This window comes from Balaenoptera physalus, assembly GCF_965194825.1.
Source record: "Balaenoptera physalus genome assembly, chromosome: 14".
Taxonomy (NCBI): Eukaryota; Metazoa; Chordata; class Mammalia; order Artiodactyla; family Balaenopteridae; genus Balaenoptera; species Balaenoptera physalus.
Window position 1 is genome coordinate 30166265 of NC_138893.1, and position 23821 is coordinate 30190085.

Below are 23821 nucleotides of genomic sequence, written 5' to 3' on the forward strand. Positions count from 1 at the left end.
GGTTAAGAATCCACCTGCCAATGCAGGGGACATAGGTTCAATCCCTGGTCCAGGAAGATTCCACATGCTGCAGAGCAACTAAGCCCGTGCGCCACAACTACTGAAGCCCGTGCGCCTAGAGCCCGTGCTCCGCAACAAGAGAAGCCACCGCAATGAGAAGCCTGCGCACCGCAACAAAGAGTAGCCCCTGCTCGCCACAACTAGAGAAAGCCCGCGCACAGCAACGAAGACCCAATGCAGCCATAAATAAATAAATTAATTAATTTGAAAATTTAAAAAATAATAATAAAATAAAATAAATAAAAAGATGGCTATTATTTTTATTACCAGAGAGGACAAGAGGCCTGAGCCACCAGCGGCTGGTCCACAGCAGAGCCAGGACCACAGTCCAGGTGCCCAGACCCTCACAGCTCAGTCCATCCATCTCTCAGCAGCAGAAGGAGGGCTGACAGCTTCCAACACCACCCATCAAGGGCCGCTGTCCTAAACCAATCCTTGCCGGATTCTCCCAGGCTCGGAGCTGCCGCACAGGATCTCTTCTGAAATAACTCAGGCTCCCAGTGGTCTTCAGTCAAATGGGGCCCTGACCTGCTTCCTGCCTTCAGAAAGTCACTTCCAAAGTGGCACAGAAGCTTTCCCTGCCCTTCTCGCCTCCCCTCCCTCAGCCTCACCAGCCCTGGGCTCACAGGACCTCCGGGAGACTTCTACGGGGGCTCTGGGACACATCAGCTGGTCCCACCACCAGCGCTGAGCTCACTCAGGCCGGCAGAGAGGAGCTGGGACACTAGGAGGCGCTCATGAGCTGCCATCCGGCCCTGGCAAGATCCGTCTGGGGCGGCCTCAGAGGGGCTGGACAAGAGCTTATTTTAAACCATTTCAGGTGGAAACACGGATGGTTCCTCTTTACTGGCAGGTTCCAAAGAAGGTTAACCCCTTCTTCTCCCTCTTGGCTGACGCTGGCCGGAACAAAACAAGGAACATCTCAGACATGTCGCCTGGATCCTGCCAGGCCCCAGTCACGGCCTCCGCGAGACCGATGAGGCCTGGGGGTGAAACACCCAGAAACAAGCAGAGGGACAGGCCTGAGCCCATTTGGCTGCGAGGTGGGGGCCCTGGGGCCAGAGCCGGTGGCAGCCCCCCCACTCAGCCAGCCTCAGCCTCTTCACCTGTAAAAGGGCCCAGGGGTTGGGGGGCACAGGGGCGTAGTCGGGAGAGCCACGCTCCTCGAGCTTTTAAATGCCTTTAAAGTAGAACTTCCACCCCAGCCCAGTGGAATTTGCAAGGAAGCCCGATACAGACAAGGGAGCTGCTCAGGCTGAATTAGGGCAGGGTCTGGAAGCCCCGCTTGGTCCCCCTAATTCCCTGAGGGACCAGAGCAGAACTGGGGCTTGGGCCCGGCCTAAGGACAGGCCCGGAGCCAGCTGTTCTCTCAGCCCTGGGCTCTGAGCTCCTCCGGCAGCTGGGAGCAGCTCCTCTCGGTGCCGGCCTCCCGCCCAGCATGACTTCACAGCAGGCACCCCTGGAAGCCAACGCGATTTAAAAACCTACTGGACTAACCCAGAACGCTCCAGAAACAAATGGACAGTACTCATAGGTAACACTGCACACAGTGGAGGGTTCAGAGCACCGGCTATAGAGTAGACTCCTAGGGTTCAAAGACGGGCTCTCATCAGCTCTGTGACCTTAGGGGAGTTACTCAACCTCTCTAATATAATATGTTAACCATTCCATATCATTGTTTTGAGGGTAAAGGAGCTAATGGAACAATCTCTGATGAAGTAGGTCCTGTGTCTGTCACTGTCACAATTAGTGTTTTCTCAACAACCTTAGGAAGGAAACACATCTACACTGAGGAAGCTGAGGCACAGAGAGGTTTAGTAACCAGCCCACAGCCACACAGCTGCACATATGGGGGCAGCAGGTCCCAGAGCCTGTGTGCTTAACCACTAGGCTCCAAGGACCAAGGCACACCAGACAATACCCAGACCTCGTGAACATCTTTATGTGGAACTATGTGCAAGTGCTGACTGCTACTTTATACAGCCAGACCAATGAGCTCTTCCCAGCCCTGTGTAAGCCAGAGCCAAGCTACTGACTGAAACCATGAGAGATGTTTGGTCAGGAACCAGAGAGGAAGGGGACGGGGCTCATCACAGCCTCACCTGTTCCTGCCCAGCTCACCTGTATCTCACCTGTAACTCCTGTGGGATCTCACAGCACCCCGCAAGACCAGCAGCAGCATCTGTTTTTCACAGATGGGAATGGAGCACAGAGAGGTAACACAGCCCGTGCAGGGTCGCACGCTGGCTAGGTGCTGGCTCAGAGATGTCATCCCCTGCCACAGACCCCAAAACCCAGGCCCTTCCCCCTTCCCCCGCCCAGGCCCCGCCCAAGCCGGGGCTGCTCAGGCTGAGCCGTGCACCCAGGCCTCCTCCCCACGCTGCTGCAGCTTCTGACGAGCCAGTGCTGCCCCCTCCTTGCCACCGGCTCTCTCTGCAATCTCACATACAGGAGACTCCAAAAACTGAAAGAAAGCACGACAGGGCTGAGGTGGAGGAAGAAATCCAGGCAGCTCCAGCACCTGAGCTCCCAGCACCGGGGCAAAGACGGTGATGCCAGTCTCCCGAGGGGCATCCGCTCCTGAAACTCGGGGCCACGCAGCCTGCCCCACCCCCCTCCGGCTCAGCATGCCCTGGGGCCTGGAGGGCAATCCTGCCGCAGCAGGGGCTCTGCTCCAGCCGCCCAGCACCTCCGGGCTCCTGCCCGTCCCCACACTCTGTCGCTCAGAGCCTGCCGTCCTGTGACCACACGAGGTGGGACATCAACCGGGGCAGACGCTGTCCCTGCTGAGCAGGCGAGCCCCAGAGTGCCACCCCCGCCCCACGTCCCCCTTCCCCCTGCACTCCGCACCTCACGGAGTCCTCCTTGGGCACCCCAAGTCCCCAGGACACACACTCCATGCCCAACGCTGGGCTGGGGACCCTCCAGGCCACTCGGTGCCCGCCGCACAGTGCGGAGCACACGAAGGTGCCTGCGAAGCTGAGCGCCTCCTGGGTGCCCTCTGGGTGGCAGGAGCAGACGGCCTGGCAAGGGTGGGCTGCGTCTCCACGCATGGGGGTGGGGGGTGGGAGCAGCTGCCCCTCCTCCCCTCTCGGTAAGCCAACTGCACCCTATTTAAAGAAAGGTCAACTTTGCTAATCCAGCATCTATCCTCTCGGAGTGGCTGGCCCCATGACAAGCCACGCTCTGCCCGGCTGCCACAAGGTCGTGAACAGCAAGAAAAATCTCACGTGGTTGCACCTGCATGTTTCCCTCCCCCCATCCAAGTACGTAAACTTGTGAGCTCTGCCCACCATTCCGCCACAAAAGGGGAGCACATTTGGGAGAATGGGTTGGAAATCTGAGGACGTGGGCGTGAATTTTCAAAGCGGTGTCCTGAACGCCCCGGTTCATGACACCCTGTGATTCTACCCAGGAGCGTGGGCCTGGCCAAGCCCGCCCCCAGGAATGCCCGGGCATCTGGAGGGTCAGGCCAGCAGCCTCAGATGTGGCTCTGCACACATGTGGTTTCACAGACCTACCTACCTCCTGCACCTGTATATTCCTTCAGCTCCTCCTGCACCGAAGGTGCTGAGGATACTTCCCCCAAATCTCCATTTTACAGATGAGAAAACTGAGGCTCAGCTGGTAGGTGGCAGAGCCAGGATTTGAGCCTGAGGCTCTCTGTCTTCGGAGCACATGATCGCCACAGGAGCACCAGCCCAGGTGATACTCTTCTTACACCACGTAGCTAGGCTTTCATGGGGGCAAAGGGACAACCTTGACAGACATGCTGGCAACTGCCCTGGAACACCCTTACCCTGAGCACAGTGGGCGGCTGCTTCCACCCTTCTCACTCCCATGCAGGCGAGGCAACCCTGGGCGAGTCAGCATCTTCCCCGGAAAACAGAAGACTTTCCCTGCCTACCCGGGAGCCTGGGTGAGAACCACAGATGTGAAAATGGTCTGGGAAGCTGAAAGGCCTCTCCCGATGGGGAAGACCGTTGTTACTCAGCTTAACAGACCGGAGTGTCCACCACATGCGAGGCACTGGCGAGGTCGGGGGAGACAACGAAATTGGCAAAAACCCAGTCCTTTCACTCAAGGAACAGGGAGGGTGAGAGGAGGGAGACAGATGAGCCAGCAAGGTCTGGGGTCTTCCTCCCTTGTGGAAGGCAGCCCGGCGCCCTGGCATGGGAGGGGGCGGTGAGAGGGATGGCAGGCCAGCAGGGCCAGAGACTGGCCATATACAGGGGGACTGAGCAATTAGGAAAACAGAGAGAATAACGGAAGCAGTCTTCTCCCCGTTGGCGGACAAAGGTACAAATGTGCAAAGGCACACAAGGCTGGGATGAGCCCTGTGGTGCTGGACCAGAATCAGAGGTATTGGTGTGAACCCATGGTTTTCTATGGGTACCGATAGGAACGGAGACACAGGGGGATGGACGTGTGAATTACACATGCACACACATGCATGTTTCCCACCTCTGTCCACAGAGAGGCTCTGAGAGAAGAGACATCCAGAGGCAAGAGAACATCTAGCGCCCTGGTCTTTTATTCTAAATATCACTTTCCACTCAAGGGAACGGGGTCTCCTTGGAGAAATGGCTGACTCCAGGGCTGATGCAGAGACAGAACACGATGAGCCTGAAACATCTTTTGTGCCAGAAAGTAAGGAAGGGCTGGAGAATCGGTTGGCGGGGTGGAGGGGGGGCGGGGGGGGGGTCAGAAGTACACAGATCCAGCTTCAAGAGGCTGCCACTGGCCACACCAGGGACCATCTGAGCATCAGAATCGATTATGGTAGTAACAGATTATAACCCACTGGATTAAACAGGAATCCATGAGTCCGCACTGGTATAAATGAGTAAGCGGGGAGAAGAAAACATTCTTCCCTACAGTGGAACATGAATAACAAATGTAAGAACAAGTGATGGAATTACTTGGTAACCATCATAGAAATAACTAACTCAAGAAGCAGCAACAGACATTAAAACTAGTGGATGAAAGTACGACGAGGAATGGGATTTTTACTCAAAGTATCTCCCCACGAGCAGTTATTAATTACAAAGGAAAGAAAACCCATAACTTTATGTAACTCTATGGCAGCCTCCATCTTAATCAAACCACGTTAACATCATTGTCATTTGGGGCAAACTGACACCGCAAGCCTCCTAATATGATGCACGCGGCATCACTTCTGTGGTATTCTGGCCTCAAATGCATAACCTGGGTCATTTCACAAAGAAGCATCAGACGAAATGACTGTCCTGAAATCTTCAAAATGGTGGGACTTCCCTGGCGGTCCAGTGGTTAAGACTCTGCGTTTCCACCGCAGGGGGCGCGGGTTCGATCCCTGGTCGGGGAACTAGGATAGGATCCCGCATGCTGTGCAGCGAGGCCACACACACAAAAAAAGCAACACGGTCAACATCATGATAGTCGAGGCAAGGCCTTAGTGCCCCAGATCAGAGTCTAGAGACAGGACCACGGAGCTGCTTGCCCCCGGACTGGATCTCCCTGTCTATATAGGAGTTAGTGGAATAACCGGTGAGACCTGGACCTGGGTCTGGCTCTGGGAGAAGGATATACATGGACTCTGTCTTTTTTGGAAATCTCAAAAAGGGTTTGGAAATAAGAAGACTGTGGGAACTCAAGGGAGTGCCAGATAATTCCGCCGGAGGTGAGGTGTGTTTGGGGTACAACAGAAACGGCGCTGGAGTGGGAACCCACACAGACCCCAGACTGCCACAGGATCCCCTTGACCTTGAGACAGCCCCTCTGCCACTCTCACTGCCCATACAGAGCCGGGAATCCCCTAAGGCCCTTCCAGCTAGGAAGACCCTGGGAATTCCATCATCAGAGAAGACCTTAAAGACAGCAGGATTCAGGCCAGCCAAGGACGGGGGTGTGGGGACGGCCGGGAGGGGAGCCTGGAGGAGCTAGGAGGCCCCGTCTCCCCGGCGCCCACAGGGATGCTAGGAGGCCCCTGGCCAGGAACACTGGAAGTTCTCAGGCCCCCCTCCCCTGGGCAGGTGCCAGGGGGCTGGAAAAGGAAAAAGACCCTGGAGAGGATGGTGGGGGGTGGTTCCACCTGCCTCGGGCCTGGGATCCCACTGCCAGGAGGGTCTCGCCGCAGCTGCAGGAAACCCCCAGGCCCAGCACCTCCGTGTTCTCCGCGAGGGGTGGCAGGGGAAGGGTGAGGGCCCAGGGTGGGGGGCGTGGGCTGGGCAGGCCTGGCTCCCTTGTGTGCAGGGGGCCTGGGTGTGAGTGTGCGTGAGTGTGCAGGTGTGAGCAGATGTGCATCCCGGCCCTGGCTTCGAGGCGCCCTCTAGCGGCCCCAGCTGAAAGCGGCGTGAGGAAGAAGGGAAAATGAGCGCTGACCCTGAAGGATCTGGAAAGAGGCAGCAAAGCCAGGGGCGGAGACGATGCACAGGAGTGGGGACAGGAGGAAGGACACAGAGGGGAGAGTCTGGAGGAGAAAACAAGCCCTGGCGCGCTCCCCTGGGATCCTCCTCAGGGCACAGCGCGTCTTGGAGGCCGACCCCCTGCCCAACCCTCTCAGGTCTTCACCAGGCCCCTCCCTCCCCGGGTCAGAGGACCCTCCCAGATGACAAGGGGCAGGTGGGCTTGGACTGGACACATCCGGGCGGGCCTGGGCCTGCAGCAAGGGGAGCCTTGAGTCCGCCTTCTGAGCCCCTCTGTCCAGCGAGGGCTGACTCAGGCCCCTCTACCCAGACACACCCTCACCCACCACCCCCAGCCTGGGGCCTGCCGTCTGCGAGTCCAGACACGACGGCCCTGGACGCCCATCCCGTGCTGGGGCGGCTGGGATCCCGCCCTCGGGCGGCCACCCTTCCGCAAGTCCAAGTGCGTATGTGGTGTGTGTGTGTGTGTGTGTGTGTAAGCCAGGGCATGGGACCTGAGCGTGTCGGGGTGACGCTGTGGGGAGGAGGTCACAGACGGCTGCATATGCGTGGTGGCCCAGAGAAGGCGCTGATTTCAGTCGCAGGGACCGGAGCCCTCACCCTGATCCCGTCCGGATGAAACACCTCAGAGGGGTGTCCTGGCACCATGGAGGGAGGCGGGAGGAGCCGGAGCAACCGCTCACAGGCCAGGCATGGGACTGCACTACGAGGACGCCTGTGTCCAGAGACTCAGGGTCCTGCGTGTGAGCGGGGAGCCCAGCTGGGCCTCGGGGGTCAGGGCAGAGCTGTGCGCGGGCTCAGGGGCCTCAGGGTACTTGGGTTGGTTTCTGTTCTTAAACGAACAGTGTTGTACTTTCAGGTGGTCTTTCTTTTTAAGAATTCCCCAAATTCACAAACCTATGGGGGTGTGGGTGGCACAAGCGTACTTTAAAAAATAACTGTTGTTCTGATAAGAGTGCTATACTTTCATCATACAATATTTAGAAGACACCCGATGATGCAAAGATACAACCAAATCCTGCGTAACAAGCAGCTGTCTTTCCTTCCCATCTCTGCTACTCATGCACCTATACACCTGCATCTATACTTGTGGTTTTAACCGCTGGGCTCCAGCTCTGATGCTAACAGCCCAGGACCCAGAGGGGGAAGTCAGGCTTGAACGGCAGGCCCAGCTGGAATAACCGAGTACAAGTGCCCCTGCCCTGCCTGGGCCGCAGTTTCCGCAACTGCAAGTAGGAGGTGGCGACACTGACATTTCAGGGTCTGTCAATGGGGAAATGGGACCAGAGGTACAGAAACGACCTGGCACCCACAGTGCCCATTAAATGTCAGCAGACTCAGAATGGGTGTGAGGCTTTATTTAGCCCTGGCCTCTGGCCACTGCAGTGCCGTCTTCGGCCTCCCCAGCCGGAGGTCTGCCAGCCTCCCCGGGTCATCTCTAGCGATGAGGACTCACCCCTCTCCAGGCAACCCGTTCTATTTCGGGACAGCGCTGACGCACCTTCATGGGCAGCTTCCTCTGAGGTTAAATGAGGTTCCTTCCAGCACCTTCCAGTACCCCTTCCCCCACCCCACCCCCACACAGGAGGCGAGGGGAGGGCTCAGGGTTAGCTGGCTTTAACCACAAAGCCAGCAAACACGTGACTTCTGGGGCTGCCACCTGTCACCTCCCGCAGCCAGGCCCTTGGGTGTGGTCACATGACCGACTTCGGGGCCAGAGCAGCTCATCCTCACGAGGCCCCTTTCCTCGAGCGGGGCTTAGTGCAGAGTGTCGTGCGAGAGAGCAAGGACAGGAGGGACCTGCTCGGTCCTGAGAGCCCCACGGCGGCCACTCTTGGTTGGTGAGACCCAGCGCGGGCTCGGAGCTCCTGCGAGACTGGGCTAACTGGGGGCAGCAGGGTGTGAAAGTACTGAGGACACAGGCCCTGGAGTCAGGCAGAGCTGCGTTCGAATCCCGACTCCCACACTGGTGGGCTGTGTGGCCTCGGGCGAGTTACTCTACCTCTCTGGGCTTCCATTTCCACATGTATAAAGTGGAGTGAGAAGAGGGGCAGCCTCCAGGGCGGTTGTGAGCTTTAGATGAGCTGAAGCAAGATGCATGTGAGCACCTGCCACAGGCTCTGGCATGTGAGACACCCTCGGGGAGGCACTGCCCTGTTCTCACGTCTTCCTCACCAGCTTGTGGCGACGCTGGCCACAAGAAGGCCGGCCTCCTTCTCGGGGTGTCACACGGTTGAGGAGCAAGTGCGAGCGGCAGGTCCAGAGCACGCACCTCCCGAGGTTTGTTGAGGGGCTCCTGGAACGTACTAGCTGGGCTCAGGGGGACTAGAGAACCTGCTGGGCCTTCATCCCCGTCCTCCTCCTGAGCCGTCCAGGACCCCCAGAGTTACCTGCAGGTTCCCAGGAAGCAAGTTCCTCAGGCTAGGAGGCTGCCGACGGGGTCCTAACTGGGCCCCCCACCAGGCCTCGTGGCCTCACTCTGCAGCCACCTCCTGGCCTCCACCTGGGACGCCCCCCTCAGCCTGGAGCCCCCCCGCCTCAGCCGGCTGGTTTCTCCAAGGAGGGCGAGGAGCCCAGCAGGGCTGTATACAGTTTGAAAACCTTTCCCCTCTTGCCCTGGGCACGAAGCAGCCTTGGTCAGGGACCAAGAAGGATAATGAGAGTCAGGTACCAGAAAGTGCTACTAGTTCTGTCCCCCAGCGACCAGCCAACCAGAGGGCAGGGAAACCAAACCAGTGCAGAGGAAGTGGACTCAACCCAGGAAAGCGGTGGGTGGGAGGGGATGGGGAGACGGGCGGGTCTGGCCCTGCCAATCCCACCCTGACCCGCCACTGACCCCACCACCGGTGCCTACCTCTGCCTGCCCAATGCCCTCCCACCCCAGGCCTCTGGGGGGTCCCTCCTCAGTCTCCCACAGGGCCCAGGGTCTAGGCAGACTGAACCGCTGGGGGCTGACATTGCCCCCCCAAAGCCCTAGGGTGCAGGGGATTTGGGAAGGATGGCTAAAGGGTTCAGAATGATGGAGTGGTGTCGACCCAGCTGTGGTGATGGCTGTACAGCTCCGTGAACATTTGAAAAACGACTGAATTGTACGACATACGAGTTATTTCTCAATAAAGCAGTTACCAAAAAAAACACAAAAGGCGGCATACGGGCTCAAATCTGGGTGTGCCCCCCTTCACTGTGTGACCCCCGGTGAGCTGAGGGACCTCTCAAAGCCCAGGGGTGCCTCCCACAACCTCCATCCCCCAGCAAGACCGAGGCTGCCTGCTGGGCTGACCGGCTGGCCCACCAACGTTCCACAGTCGATTTCGCCGAAGATTGGTTCCCGGAGCCCTCCCCCAACTGGCAGCCAGGACTGGAGTCCGAGGGACCCAGGGGGGAGCCCCCAAGCCCAGCATTAAGCCGTTCTCCCCAGCTGGGCGGGCTGCAGCCAGGCCGTAGCTGGTCGTCTCCTGTTTCTGTGCTCGGCCTGCAGCCCCAGCTGAAGCTACGTGGAGGCTCCTCCCCAGCTGGGAGCGTCTTCCAGAGGCCGGAGGCTCGGGAGTGTTCATCTACGAGGGCAGGAGGTCCCTCCCGGTGCACACGTGGCAACGCTCCTTGGCGGGACACAGGGACGGAGGGCTACCACCCACAACCCCAGCCTGCAATAGCCTCACGGTGACAACTGTGACTGCTGAAAAATTAACACCCAGGATCACTCACTTCCCTCAAATACCACCTGGCACTAGAAGAAAAACCCATTTCCTTCCGAAGGGAAACCAGAGTCTCCTCTTAAGGAAGCTCTTTGAAGTCACTGGCTGCAAAGTGACGAGAGACGGGGTCAAGGGCCACGCTTTGGCGGCAGCTGTGTCAGGAGTGCAGCCCCGTCGGGCCCTGGGTGGTTCCACCCCAGCGTCTGGTTCCACCATCACATTCTCTGTACCCCGCCTCCTTCAGCCTTGTGCAGAGTGCGTGGAATCTCAGATCCGCCAGCCCCGCTGCCGGGTGGAGAGCGACCACGGGCACCCCAGCCCCAGCTGAGCTTCGGTGCGGGTGGAGCGCCAGTCCCAGCCCAGGGACACCTGGCATCCAGGCCCGGGAAACTCTCCCTCGTTGAGTCCAAGACGGCAAACTGCTTGTCAAGAACGTTCTGGACTCATAGAACACCTCCCACCCGTGAGTAAATAACAAATAAGAGAATACCCAAAGCAGGCTCCAGGTAGCCGGATTATTTACACAGCGCGACCAGCGTGGGCCTTGGGCAGTGACGCCTGCCACCGTGCTTGGGAACCAGGTGCCAGGCATGCTTTGCAGCGTGGGACAGAGCACAGGGTGACGGGGGAAGTGTTCAGGGTGTCCCCGCTCCGCTTCCGGCATGTCTCCAGGAGGAGGGTCAGGTGGGGATACAAGGAGGCGTGAAGGGACAGTGAGATGTCCTGACAGCTTCCTCCTCCACTGGGGACAGGCAGGGCATCTGGCGCCTAAGAAGAACGTCCCTCACCTGAATTTGCCAGAATGGGGGTACACAGGGCCTGGCCCCAGCCCCCACGGAAGATGAGGCCTGTCCTTAGGAGAGAAGGAGGGGGGCTATGGTGCCTGGGGGTGGGGACAGCAGTCCTCCCGGACGCGCCCTGCATTAGTCAGACACCGAGCCCTGCCTGTGCTCTGCAGTGAGCCTGGGACCGTGACTCCTGCAGCTCCTCAGAAGCTGACCCCCAAGGGCTGGATGGTCCCGGTAGGAAAACGGTGGCAGAAGCACCCACCTGGGGTAAGAGCCAGGCTCCAGCCCGGCCTCTGCCTACCCTCGCTAGGCGGCCTTGGGCAAGGCTTTAGCCATCTCAACGGGAAAGGCCTCTGGCAGTGGGGGAGCCAGCACCCTCTGGGTATCCGGGACTCCCTGGGACCATGAGGATGTGCCAGCGATGGTCACAGGGCCCTGTGGAGTCGGGATGGCGTCTTGAGGAGACTGGAGGAACAGCAGCCTCCTGGCCTCAGGCTGGAAGGTTCTGCCAGCAGGCCCAGTGCGTCAGACATGCCAGGAAGGGGCAGGTGGGGAAAACGCCCGAAAGGCCTTTACCTGCCAGCCAGGTGAGGGCCACACCCTGGCTGGGCTGGACGTTCAAGTGGAGCAGGTATGAAAAGAAAGCCTTGTATGGCTCTGTCTACAGCTTGGCTGCCCGGCTGCCCGGCTGCCCGGCTGGGCGGGGGTGTGTCTGCAAGCTGTCTGCCCTGAGAGCCTCTCTGGCTCCAAACACTGGGATTGCTGTAAGGGATCCAGCCCCCTTCCTGTAAGGGGCCTGAGCCTCCCGCTGGTCCTGGGGGGCAGGCCCTGTGAAGCCCTCCTTCCAAAGCTCAGGGGCCGCTGTGACCTCTCCCCACTCTGAGACTTCACACTTTTCTCTTTGGGCCATTTTCTGATAAAAGTAGAAAGAAGCGGGCTTCCCTGGTGGCGCAGTGGTTAAGAATCCGCCTGCCAACGCAGGGGACACGGGTTCGAGCCCTGGTCCGGGAAGATCCCACATGCCGCGGAGCGACTAAGCCCGTGTGCCACAACTACTGAGTCTGCGCTCTAGAGCCCGCGAGCCACAACTACTGAGCCTGCACGCCTAGAGCCCGTGCTCCGCAACAAGAGAAGCCACCGCAATGAGCAGCCTGCGCACCGTAACCAAGAGTAGCCCCCACTCGCCACAACTAGAGAAAGCCCGCGCGCAGCAAAGAAGACCCAACGCAGACAAAAATAAATAAACAAAATAAATTAAAAAAAAAAAAAGTAGAAAGAAGTGAGGGGAATGAAGACATGGAAGGTCACAGGGAGATCTCACGGCCATGGGAAAGTCCAAATCCCACACCCCCAGCAATGCCGTGGCCCCAGACAACCTCGTGTGTGTGTGTGTGTGTGTGTGTGTGTGTGTGCGTGCACAACTAGAAGACGCTGGCCTGAGGGGCACCTGCAGCAGGGCTGTCCAGAGGCCCTGTGCGGCCCCCTCCAGCCTCCCTCCCTTTCCACCGCCAGGACGGGCAGGACACCCGGGTTTCACTTGGCTCAGCCTCCCCATCCGGCCCTTGGCCTCAAGCCAGTGGAGAAGCCACGTGGCCAGGTATGAGCACCAAGCTCCCTCACCGCACGGCTCTCGGCCACCTGTGCCTGGTGACAAGGCCATCCTCCACCCGCCTCACTCCCCCAATTCAGTCAAGGCTGGACCAAGGCCACCAACAGGGGACACGGTGCATAGGGCTGATGCCCTGCTGACCCATCCAGTGGCCCTTGGCTCCTGTGAGGCCACTCAGGGCCACTCAGAGGGAGGCCCAGCACAGTAAGGACGCAGACCCTGCCCCTGCCCGGCTCACGTCTGGTGCAGACATGGGCCCCAATGACCTTCAAACTTAGTGTCGCCGGCTCACAGAGGTGGCCAGAGGGGTGGAGAGCTCCAGGGGCAGGCAGGGCAGCCCCAGAGGGAGGAGCTGGGTGCTGCCCCAGTGACGCTGGCCGAGTCACCAGGGTGCCAAAGTGCCAAGGCTGCTCACTGGCCCCAAGCCGGCTACACGTCTACAGAGAGCACCATGCAAGGTGCCACGGAGGTCTTGTGCACCGAGAGTGCCATCTGCAGGGAGAAGGGGGCGGTGCAGGGGCCCCGCTGTCCACCAGAAATGCACTAAGCGCCAATGGATGCGAGACGTGGAGACAAGCTAGGACTTTCTAGTGGCCACATTAACAAAAATAAGAATAAGCAGGTGAAATTAACATAAGGCATCAGGATTACAACATGCAATCAGTGTAAGATATTATGAATGAGTTTGTCACATTCTTTTTCTCCCACTTAGTCTGAACTCTTGTGTACGTGCACTTTTAACACGTCTCGATTTTGACCAGCCACATTTCAAGTGCTCCCCAGCCATCTGCGGCTCGTGGCTTCCACATTAGACAGTGAGGCTCTAGAGATCGGCCAAGGGCAGAGAGGTCCTCTGACTGCTTTGACGGCACGGAGCCCAGCCTCCTGTCCCGCCATGCGGCCTCCCCCTCGGGTGGCTCCATCACCACCTAACCTGCACTGAGGCTCTTGTCCCTCCGCCCTGCCTGCTAACAAAGGCAGATTTACAACCTCACAACAAACAAATCAAAAGGTCTGAAACCTTAAATACCTCCAAGAAAAGACATGCTAAGCCCCACCCTCTCCACGCAGAGCCAGGTGGGGCTGCACCGGGAAGCAACAGACATCACCAACAGCACCGGCACCACCTCCCCGTTGCTGATGGCTCCCTGTGCACCATGCGCTAAACAGTACTTACCTATAGCATTTCCTCAGGAATTTAAAATTATGAAGAACGGTCATGGGGAGATGCCACAAAACATTGTTCAAGAAAAGGGCAGGTTGTGAAATAATATAATACCGTTTTTATAAAGAGAAAAAACCAAAATATTATCCATGTATTACCTACACAGAGAAGGCCATCTGGAATGATCTGGCCAACTGTTGATGGGGTTTGTCCCTCTGGGAGACGGGGTGATGGGGGACTCAGAAAAGTGCCAACCCCGGAGGTGTAAGGTAGGACACAGCCGCCTGCACGCCCACCTGCCCATTCGAGGGCTTCCAGACTGGGTGTGCGGACCTTCCTCAGTGACCCAGCGACCTAGTGGCACGCTTGGGGCCTGGGGCAGGGGCAGTACCTTCTCAGTGTATAGGGGCATGGCTTAGGCTGGGCCAGAAAGACCCCAACTGTGGCTACATTTAATCTAGACAGACATGTTTTTCTCCCTAAGAAACCAGAAGAAGCAGCCCGGTGCAAAAAACTACATGGCTCTCGCTCTTCACCTCCTTCTGAGCCTCAGCTCCGCGCTCTCAGTGAGGAGGTGCCACTCCTGCGCTCATGGGTCAAAGGTGCTCACCGAGCTGGGCTGGCTACTGATGGGGCGGCACCAGGGGCGGGCGGCACCGCACAGCAGAGCATCAACCAAAGGGCGCCAAGTCCCACTGTTCAGCAGCTTCGGGGGAAGCGGGCACTGGGGACCTCGGGTTTCCAGGCTGGCCTCTGGGGGAGAATGCTGATGAGGTTTCCAGTGGGGTCCCCCTCACTCCCTTAGGCCGGAGAGAGCCGAGGAAGCCCAGGAAGCCCTCGTTTGAGGACCTGGGGAAGAAAGGTGTGCTGGGGGCTTCAAGGTGGCTTCTGGCACCCTGGGAGGTCCAAGACGGGGCTGGAAGGGACTTTCTGGCCCTGGACCTTAGGGGTACTGAGACTTCCTCACTCACCTTGTGTCCACCTATGTGACCCAAACCCAAAGGCCGCGTGTGTCTCTCACACAGGAACGGGCCTCGGAGTGAGGGTCAGGCCCTCTAATCTATTCCTCTGACCCCGTCTAAGCAGACCACCCAGGACTGATGTAATCCATCCCTCCCCCAACATCCAAATACCCCAGGGTAACCATGTTTTAACTGAGTCTCTCCAGCATACACAAAATGGTACTTTCTCTGAATGGCCACAATCAAAACCATCTAGAATAAGCCAAGACAACACTGTGATGTCTGAGATACTCTCAAAGGCTAAGCAAGCCAGGCCCAGACACCGCACGGCACATCCACGCGCCCCCGACAGGTGCCCGTCAGCAACCTGCCCGAGGCTAGGCTGACTTCTGACCCAGCAAAGAAAACACTCTGGAGACAGAGGTTCAACTCCAAAGTGTCCCTGACTCACCCCTGACCACGGACCTGTCATCTCTAGGTGAGAGATGGATACGGTGGAGGAAAAGGAGGGAGAAGGTGACCAGAGGAGCTGGGCGCCCAGGAGCCGTCCCCTCCGAGCACAGTGAGACATCAGCCACGCTGAGGAGAGGAGTGCGGCCCAAGTTCAACCCGGCTCTCTGTGGGCAGCGGGCTCAACGGCTGGCCAGAGCCTTCCATTTGCTGTCTCCGCACTACACCCTATTCAAATCTCAGTTTTGAAACTCAGACCCTTTTTATCTACCACTCTCTGCTACAAGAAGGCATCCAGGCCCATCCTTAGGGAACAGTTACAAAAAAGTCATCAGATGCCCACATACTGCTCTTCCATTTGGGGAAAAGTAACCCCCTTTATTTTGGAGAAGAAAACAAACGAACACCTGGTCACCCCAGGAACCCACGAGGCAGGCAGGCAGATGGCGGGCAGGCTGGTGCGGGGCACTCACCTGAACTTCCCGGTCCGCACCTGCAGCGCTCTCATCCCACACCGCTGGGCACCGCTGACGTCACCCACGATGTCGTCTCCGATCATGATGGCCTGTCGTGCAGTGAGTGAAAGGCACTCAGAAGTGATGTCAAGACAGTTTTCCTCCTGTGCTCCCTCATCTTTTTTGACATAATAAACCTCTTGACTCGATGCTTAAAACCACCACCATACAAAGTAAACGAGGTCATATCGTCATCATATTGATTAAAAGTCAACGCACTTGAATATATCTCCCACTGCCCATCATGGGCTGCGGCTCTGAGTGGTGCATATTTGGGCAATTTAAAATCAATCAGCGGGTATCAAAGTGATATAGTGCCACAAGGGCACATGGGGAGGCTGATGCTATCTCAGCTCTAGTCGAACACAGGCTGAATTTTACCTTCAGCTAAATACTCTGTAACCAGGTTATTTTGCCAACCATTGGTTCTGTGAAAACTAAGAAAATTTCTGGCAAATCTTTGTAGCCCAAGTTTAGGTTTTGCTTTCCATGCTGAATTGACTACCCATAAAAAGCAACAACAAAAAAAAAAAACAGAAAGAAAAAAGAGCAAACAAAAATACACACTCTAACACACACACACACACACACACACACACACACACACACACACACACACACACACACACGAGATGCTCACAGCCTGGATATCATTTCAAAAAGCAGCCCCTCCCACCTGAAGCAACTAGAAAACCAGACAAACCAAATGCAATAACAGTTTTCAAGACACTGGGCATCAGGCAATGAAGGAGGATTCCTGAGACATAGGAAACAAATGACATGGATCCTACAAATGCCCCAGCTTACTGCCTTCAGAGTTTCCAGACTGTGAGCAAAGGGAGGAGGAACTAGGCAGAGCCCAGACTCCCTGAATTGAGGAGACAGACCTAAGAGCTGGGAGGCTAAGGCAGGGTATCTGAGAAGAGAGGGCTACCCGGAGAAATGCGGAGATCTACAGAGAGTCCCCCCGAATGATGCAGTGTTGGGTAGACTGCTAATGAGCACAGGCAAGTGAGGAAACCACCCAAGGCCAGGGAAAGAATCACACCAAAAATTAAAACAGTGCCGGGACCTCACACAGGGTTGGGTTTAGTGTCTGTTCCCACCAGCCAGACTGGAAAATCTCATAATTCACAGGGCACTGGGTAGCATTCTCAGAAGCATCTTGCCTCAGCAGTGAGGAATAATTAGCCCTAGACTAAACCCTGCTCTAGTGCTGCCTCCCAAACCTTCAAAGCAAGATCTGGAAGGATCAAATTGTTTCCAAGTGATTTAACGGCATCCCAGAACAAAGCACAAAAATATTTATCGGCATATAAAAATATCTAGCACTCACAAAAGGTAAAATGCACAATGCCTGGCATCCAATTAAAAAAATAATCAGACATGCAAAGATGACAAATATCACACACAGTGAAGAGGAAGATCAACCAAAACAGACCTGGGACTGACACAGATGTGAGAATTAGCAGGCAAGGGCATTAAATCAGTTACTGTAACTGTATTCCACATGTTCCCAAAGTTAAGTAGAGAGACATGGAAGGTAAAAGAAAAGATCCAAATCAAGCTTCTAGAGATGAAAACTACGATGTCTGGACTGAAAAAAAAAACAAAACAAAAAACACTGGATGAGATTAAATCCAGATTAGACAATGCAGAAAAAAGATTTATGAACTTGAAGACACAGGAATAGAAACTATCCAAAATGAAACACAGGGAGAAAAAATAATTTTTAAAAGATGAACAGAGAAACGGTGAGCTATGACAAAACTTCAAACAGCCTGGTGTAACTGGAGTCCCTGGAAGCAAGATGAGAGAGGGGGAGACAGAAACAATGTTTGAAGAAATAATGGCTGAAAAATTTCCAAATTCAACAGAAATGATAAATCCACAGCTCCGAGATCCCAATCAATACCAAGCACAAGAAACATGAAGAAAACTATATCAAGGCACAACATAATCAAATTGCTCAAAGTCAGTGACAAGGAGAAAATCTTAAAAACAACTGGAGGAAAAAAAAAAAAGACATGTACAGAGAGAAACAAAGATAAGACATCAGATTTCTTGTTGAAAACATGCAAATGAGAAAACAGTGGAACACCACCTTTGTGGAGCACCATCTTTAAAGTACTGAAAAGGGGGGAAATGCTTACCTAGGATTCTATATGCAGCAAAATTATCTTTCAGAGCAAAGGTGAAATAAAGACATTTCCAGATATCTGAAGCTAAAAGACTTCATCACCAACAGATCCACACACAAGAAATGTAAAAGGAAGTTCTTTAGGCAAAAGGAAAATGGTACTTAAATAGAAATACGGATCTACACAAAACAGAATGGACAGCACCAGAAAGGGTACCCGTGGGCACAGGGTGACCTTTCTGCCCGCTTCCCTCTGTTCTTCTACTGGCCAACTCCTAACAGTCTTTCTGGACTCAGCTCAGGTGACCACCACCTTTCAACCCCCGGCTGGGTTTGGGGGCTCCCCAAAACATTCTGTGATTACCCCCTTGCATTGCACACATCTCCTGTGTTATAATGGTCCCTTCATTTATCTCTCTCCTCCAAAAATGTGTGAGTTCCTTGAGGGCAGGCTCTGTGCTGATCCTGGAGCTCAGCTGATGACCAACACGAGTTTGTTGAGTGAATCAGTGCTCTGAAATAAGGCATGGCTGCGCATGTCTGGAGATGCTTAGGAGGTCCAGCCAACAGACCTGCTCAGTGGTTACCAACCTAAAGAGCGGGGGCGGGTGGCATAGTCTGCATCCGTGTTGCCGAAACTTTAGTCACCAGTGGGTGCCCATTCGACATATCAACCTGTATTAACATTACTGTTTAAATTGATTCATAATCTTTACATAAATAAATGTGCTTTTTTTAAGAAAAAAGGAGCAGCCTCCCTGACTCAACTGCCACACTGATTAAAAGCTTCCAAATATTTTCAGGAAACGATCCTGCTAGCGGAAGAAAAGTCTAATGCCTCAGACACCAAATGCATTCCAGATATGCTCCTGAGTCCGATCAGAAATGTCCTTGGTGGGAGGTCAGACAGGCCTGACAAACCGGGCTCCCGCAGCAGGGTGAGTGTCCTGATGTTGACGGGATAGAAGCTTTGAAACTGACAGTTTTTCCACAACTTTCCTCTGGAATTCAGATGTTAAGTAGGGCTAACCAATGAATAAATACATAAACTGAAACCAAGAAAACTAAAAATGGTGACCGTGGACTTTCCAGGTAGCACAGTGGTTAAGAATCTGCCTGCCAATGCAGGGGACACGGGTTCGATCCCTGATCCGGGAAGATCCCACATGCCACACAGCAACTAAGCCTGTGTGCCACAACTAGTGAGCCTGTGCTCTAGAGCCCGCGTGCCCCAACTACTGAAGCCCGCACGCCTACAGCCCGTGCTCCGCAACAAGAGAAGCCACCGCAATGAGAAGCCCACGCGCAGCAACGAAGAGTTCGCCACAACTAGAGAAAGCCCGCGTGCAGCAACAAAGACCCCATGCAGCCAAAAATGAATGAATGAATGAATTTTTTTTTAAAAAAGTGATGACCGTGAAGCATTTGCAAACCAGGGGACTCTTACACATTGATTTGGGCTCTGCCTGTGAGGAGAGGAGTCCAGATGGAATTTGCCTTCCAGCTCGGAATGGGAGGGGTGGGGGACAGTGAATCCAGAGGCAGGCCCTATGCGACCAGCAGAATGGACAGACTGAGCTCAAGTCGCAGACGGGGCCAGAGCAACTGGGCCTGAATCCCAGCTCTGCTATTTGCTAGCCCTGTGATCTTGTGATCCATCTCAGTCTGTAAAATGGGTACAATTGGTGTGGTGTTTAAACAAAATCACGTAAGTTAAGCATCAAGGACAGTGCCTGGATGTAATAAGTTATCTATACATGTTTAAAAGGAAAAAATATTAGGAAATGTTCTGTTGAGGAAACTCCTAATCTAACCCTATTGGAGACAGTCCACAGTCTTTACGATGGGGCTCCAGTGCCTCAGCTCCTTTATACCAGGTCCTCTATAGGCCAGGCAGTGGGGACACAGTGAATCAGAAACACAGTCTCCACCCTTGTGAAGCTCCCAGTGGAAGGCAGAAGACGGATGTTCATGAGGTAACTTCACAAACACAGAGCCAGGACCTGTGATAAAGCACAGGGAGGAAAAGTGCAGGAGGCTGTCAGGCCTAACCTTGTGGGGCTGGTGGTAGTCAGGGAAGCCTTCCTGGAGGAGGTGAGGTTTTGAGCTTGGATCTGAAGAGCAAGAGGGGTCAACCAGGTTAGGGGGTATAGGGGAAGGGGTGAGAGACTTCCCCGAAGAAGACACCACATGTGTGCTAATCTTCTACCAGGGCAGGCTACACAATGAATTCCCAAAAGCACAGCCATTAAGCCTGAAGCACATGTCCTCGGAAACATCTCCCAAACAGGACTTCAAATAACGAGGAATCATGAGGAGCTTGTAGACAAGGACAAAGACTGAGCTGGTGTGGCCCCAGATGCCAGGGAGGTAGTTTCAGGTAAACACGAGGCTTTTCTAACAATCAGCATGGGCTGCCTCAGAAGTACCAGGCCCCTGTCACTTAATCATATTCCAGCAGAGGCCAGAGAGGCCTCCGTCAAAGAAGCTACTGGGGGACACTGGCCCCCGGGGGAGCTTGAGCAGGTGGCTGATGACCACCAGGGCTGAGAATTCTGCCAACTGCTGGGAGCCACCGCCCCTGAGAGACATACGAGGTACCTGAAATAAACTGCACTTCGTCCCAGTGAATATTCTAAACTTCATACTTCTCAATAATTTCCTCTGGTCTTTCCTCCACCTAAACCCATGTTTCCCAATGTGTGTTGTGCATACTGGTGATATGCTATTTGATTTTAGGTAGAACAGGACATACATTTTTTTTTTAACATCTTTATCGGAGTATAATTGCTTTACAATGTTGTGTTAGTTTCTGCTGCATAACCAAGTGAATCAGCTATATATATACATATATCCCCATATCCCCTCCCTCTTGCATCTCCCTCCCACCCTCCTTATCCCTCCCCTCTAGGTGGTCACAAAGCACCCAGCTGATCTCCCCATGCGATATAGCTGCTTCTCACTAGCTATCTATTTTACATTTGGTAGTGTATATAAGGACATACATTTTTAATGTAATCGTTTATATTTATTTTTAGAGTAATCTATTTATGGTGAGTGATTCTGGTCTTCCATTTATAGTAGGGATCGAAAGCTCCTTTTAAAATACATTTAAGTTTATAAAATGAATCAATTTAAAGAAACATTAAGTAAATAATAGTGCCAGGGGCAAGTACCCAGATATGGTAAAATTGGAATTTTTTTTCCTAGAATGAGTGATGCTGGGGAAAACACTGCCAAATCCAAATGGGTTTAATTTTTGTGTCTACAAGCTCCCATGCAGCTGTGTGGAAATCATCAATCACCCAAGAAGAAAGAGACAGTGGCGACGCGTGTTCCTTGAAGTGGGACCCGCCATGAGACCGCTGCACACACACGTGAGTCTAAGGGTATCTGCAAAGCCAGGGTCACCTGGGCAACCACACAGCTCACCTGGGAGGAGAGAGCTGGGGCAGGTGGGCACCTGGCTTAGGCAGCCGGGCCGGCCACAAGCCCCAGTATGAGATTCTACTTTGCCCTTCTCAAAGAGTTGTCCTGACACTGTTAGGTCAGCCTCTAAACATCCACAGCATTCCAGCTTAGGACCCTGTCCATTGCTGCCAGGGGTTCCGGGGGCCACCTTGCTAGAAGGTTCCTTGGAAATGAAACGGTCTTCCTATTATTAAATGTCATGCCTGGCATCTTCCATGCTCTGGGGAAAATAAAATTTTGTGCATGCACACTTGTGCATGAAGCAGAAATTCCTCCCCCCTCTCAGAACAGAGACTCCTGGGTCTGCCTGGGCGAGGACATTTTTTGGTGTGGCCCATGGAAGTGGAACCAGAGAAATCTGGGCCATTGGAGGAAGAACACCAGGAGCAGCGGCTATGGTTCTGCATGATAAGCCACTGGCCAAGCCCAGGCAGAGCCCAGAGCCGTGTGTGAGGGCAGGGGCAGGATGCGGGGACCCAGTGGGTGTGCGGCCGCCCGGCGCAGTGAGGCCTGTCTGGGCCAGCTTGTGGGCTCTGCATACCAAAACGCGTTCCAGCCCCTGGGGATTTCACAGATTTACTATCAGTGAAGGGCAATAATCACGCAAGGAGGAGCAATTATTGCCAAATCATTTAGGATTTAAAAAATCACTGGCAAGAAGATAGAGGTCAAGAGGTGCGCTGTCAGGGGAAATAAAAAAACCCTACCTGTCAGGTCTGGGTTGCACTTCCTTTCTGACTGCAATATGGTTCAGGGAAGCTGGAGATGAACACCAAGAGGTCAGACTCCCACAGAACAGAGATCCAAGAGCCAGAGGCGGCACCAGAGCCCTTTAGGCAGGTTTTCTGGTTTGGGTTCAAAATGCAGATTCATTCATCCTTCTTAAATATTCATCTGCCCGCCATGGTCTCCTCTTCGCCATCCTAGGTGCCAGGGGCAGAACCCATTCCAACAGGTGGCGACGTCTGGAACACAACTTCCAATGCCAAAGAGCTTTCCCAAGAAACCCCAGGTTTCACGAAATTTCTGATTATTCCCAGGCTCTGCCAGGAGGAGCACTTCTGCCCCCATGGGGCAACGAACTGCAGGGCTGGTGGTGAAGAAGCAGTGGGCTTGGCCTGCATTTCAGCCCCGAGGGACAGACACCCCCACTTGGAGAGGCCTCGAGATGACAGCTAGCACTGGGAAGAGCCCTAGACCCTCAGCCTGCAGGCTCTGAGCAACCGGGCCCCCTCCGACACCCAGAGGTGGCTCGGCACAAAGGAATTTCCCCCACCGTCTGACACATTCGTAAGGAATAATACCAACACAGCAAAACTCGAGGAAACCATTTTATAGAAAGTAAGAAACCACGTTATTGGTGAGGATGTTGGAAAATGAGCACTTGCATATACAGCTGGTAAGGAAGCTGAATTGATACCGTGTTTCTGAAATAGAAATGAACACTGTGCATCATGGCCTGACAACTATACCTCTAGGATTTCTAAGAAAATAATTTAAAATATACAAAAGGACATAGACATACAAGGGTGTTCACTAGGGTTAATGTACAAGAGGGAAATCGGAAGTAATCTAAATGTCCAACAACAGGGGACTGGGGAAGCACATTACGGTAGCAAGCGGATGGAAGGTAGCCTCGTGCTAAAGAACATTACGGTAGTCCCTATGACAGAATGCTCTGTAGCCACAAAAATTACTTTGTGGAGGTGCTTGAATTCGCACAAAGGAAATTGTTCCCAATATTAAGCCGGGGGGGAGGAGGGGAATGGGAATCGGGTTTCAAATAGCAGATATGGGATTATCCAATTTTGTGTTAAAAATGTATATATACAGGGACTTCCCTGGTGATCCAGTGGATAAGACTCCGAGCTCCCAATGTAGGGGGCTCGGGTTTGGTCCCTGGTCAGGGAACTAGATCCCACATGCCACAACAAAGAGCCCGCATGCCATAACTAAAAAGATCCTGCATGCCGCAACTAAAGACCCCGCACGCAGAAACGAAGATCCCGCGTGCAGCGACTAAGACCCAGCACAGCCAAATAAATAAATAATTTTCTTTTTAAATGTACATATACAGGAATTCCCTGGCAGTCCAGTGGTTAGGACTTGGCGCTTTCACTGCTGGGCCTGGGTTCGATCCCTGGTCAGGGAACTAAGATCCCGCAAGTTGCGCAGTGCAGCCAAAAAAAAAAAGTATATATAGACACCAGAAAATTGGAAGGGTTAAGCATGATTTGTGTTATTGCAGGTTAGTGGAAGGATGAACACTTTTTTCCCTTGTACTTTATGAACTTTATTCATCCCCTTAACAAACATGAGTTACTTCACAATCAGATTAAAAACTTGTGTTTTGAGGAGAAGAAAATAAAATCCACTAAAAAGGCTTTAGGGGCGGAAATATCTTAGGGAAAACTAAGACATGAGGTTCTAAAGCTCCCTTATGACCGAGACGGGGCACAAGGCAACCCCAGTGCTGGCATTTCCTGGAAACCCCCGCCCGTGGCTGGATGAGCCACCCCTCTGGCCCTCTCTCTCCCGGGGCTCACACCGTCCCAGCAA

General features: G+C 54.3%; 1 protein-coding gene across 10 annotated transcripts in view; it reads right to left on the bottom strand.

Annotated features, from left to right (window-relative positions):
• Positions 1–23821, bottom strand: part of LHPP (phospholysine phosphohistidine inorganic pyrophosphate phosphatase) — a 137704-nt gene that overhangs the window by 75548 nt on the left and 38335 nt on the right. For 9 of the 10 annotated variants that reach the window (XR_014253367.1, XR_014253368.1, XR_014253369.1 and 6 more), the window contains exon 6: positions 15610–15701. The exons of the other annotated variant lie outside the window; for it this stretch is intronic. Coding sequence is in view for 6 of the 9 variants with exons in the window: in XM_082424695.1 (XP_082280821.1) it covers positions 15610–15701 (92 nt within the window). In the remaining 3 variants the exon portion in view is untranslated. The remainder of the gene's footprint in view (positions 1–15609; positions 15702–23821) is intronic. 10 annotated transcript variants of the gene reach the window in all.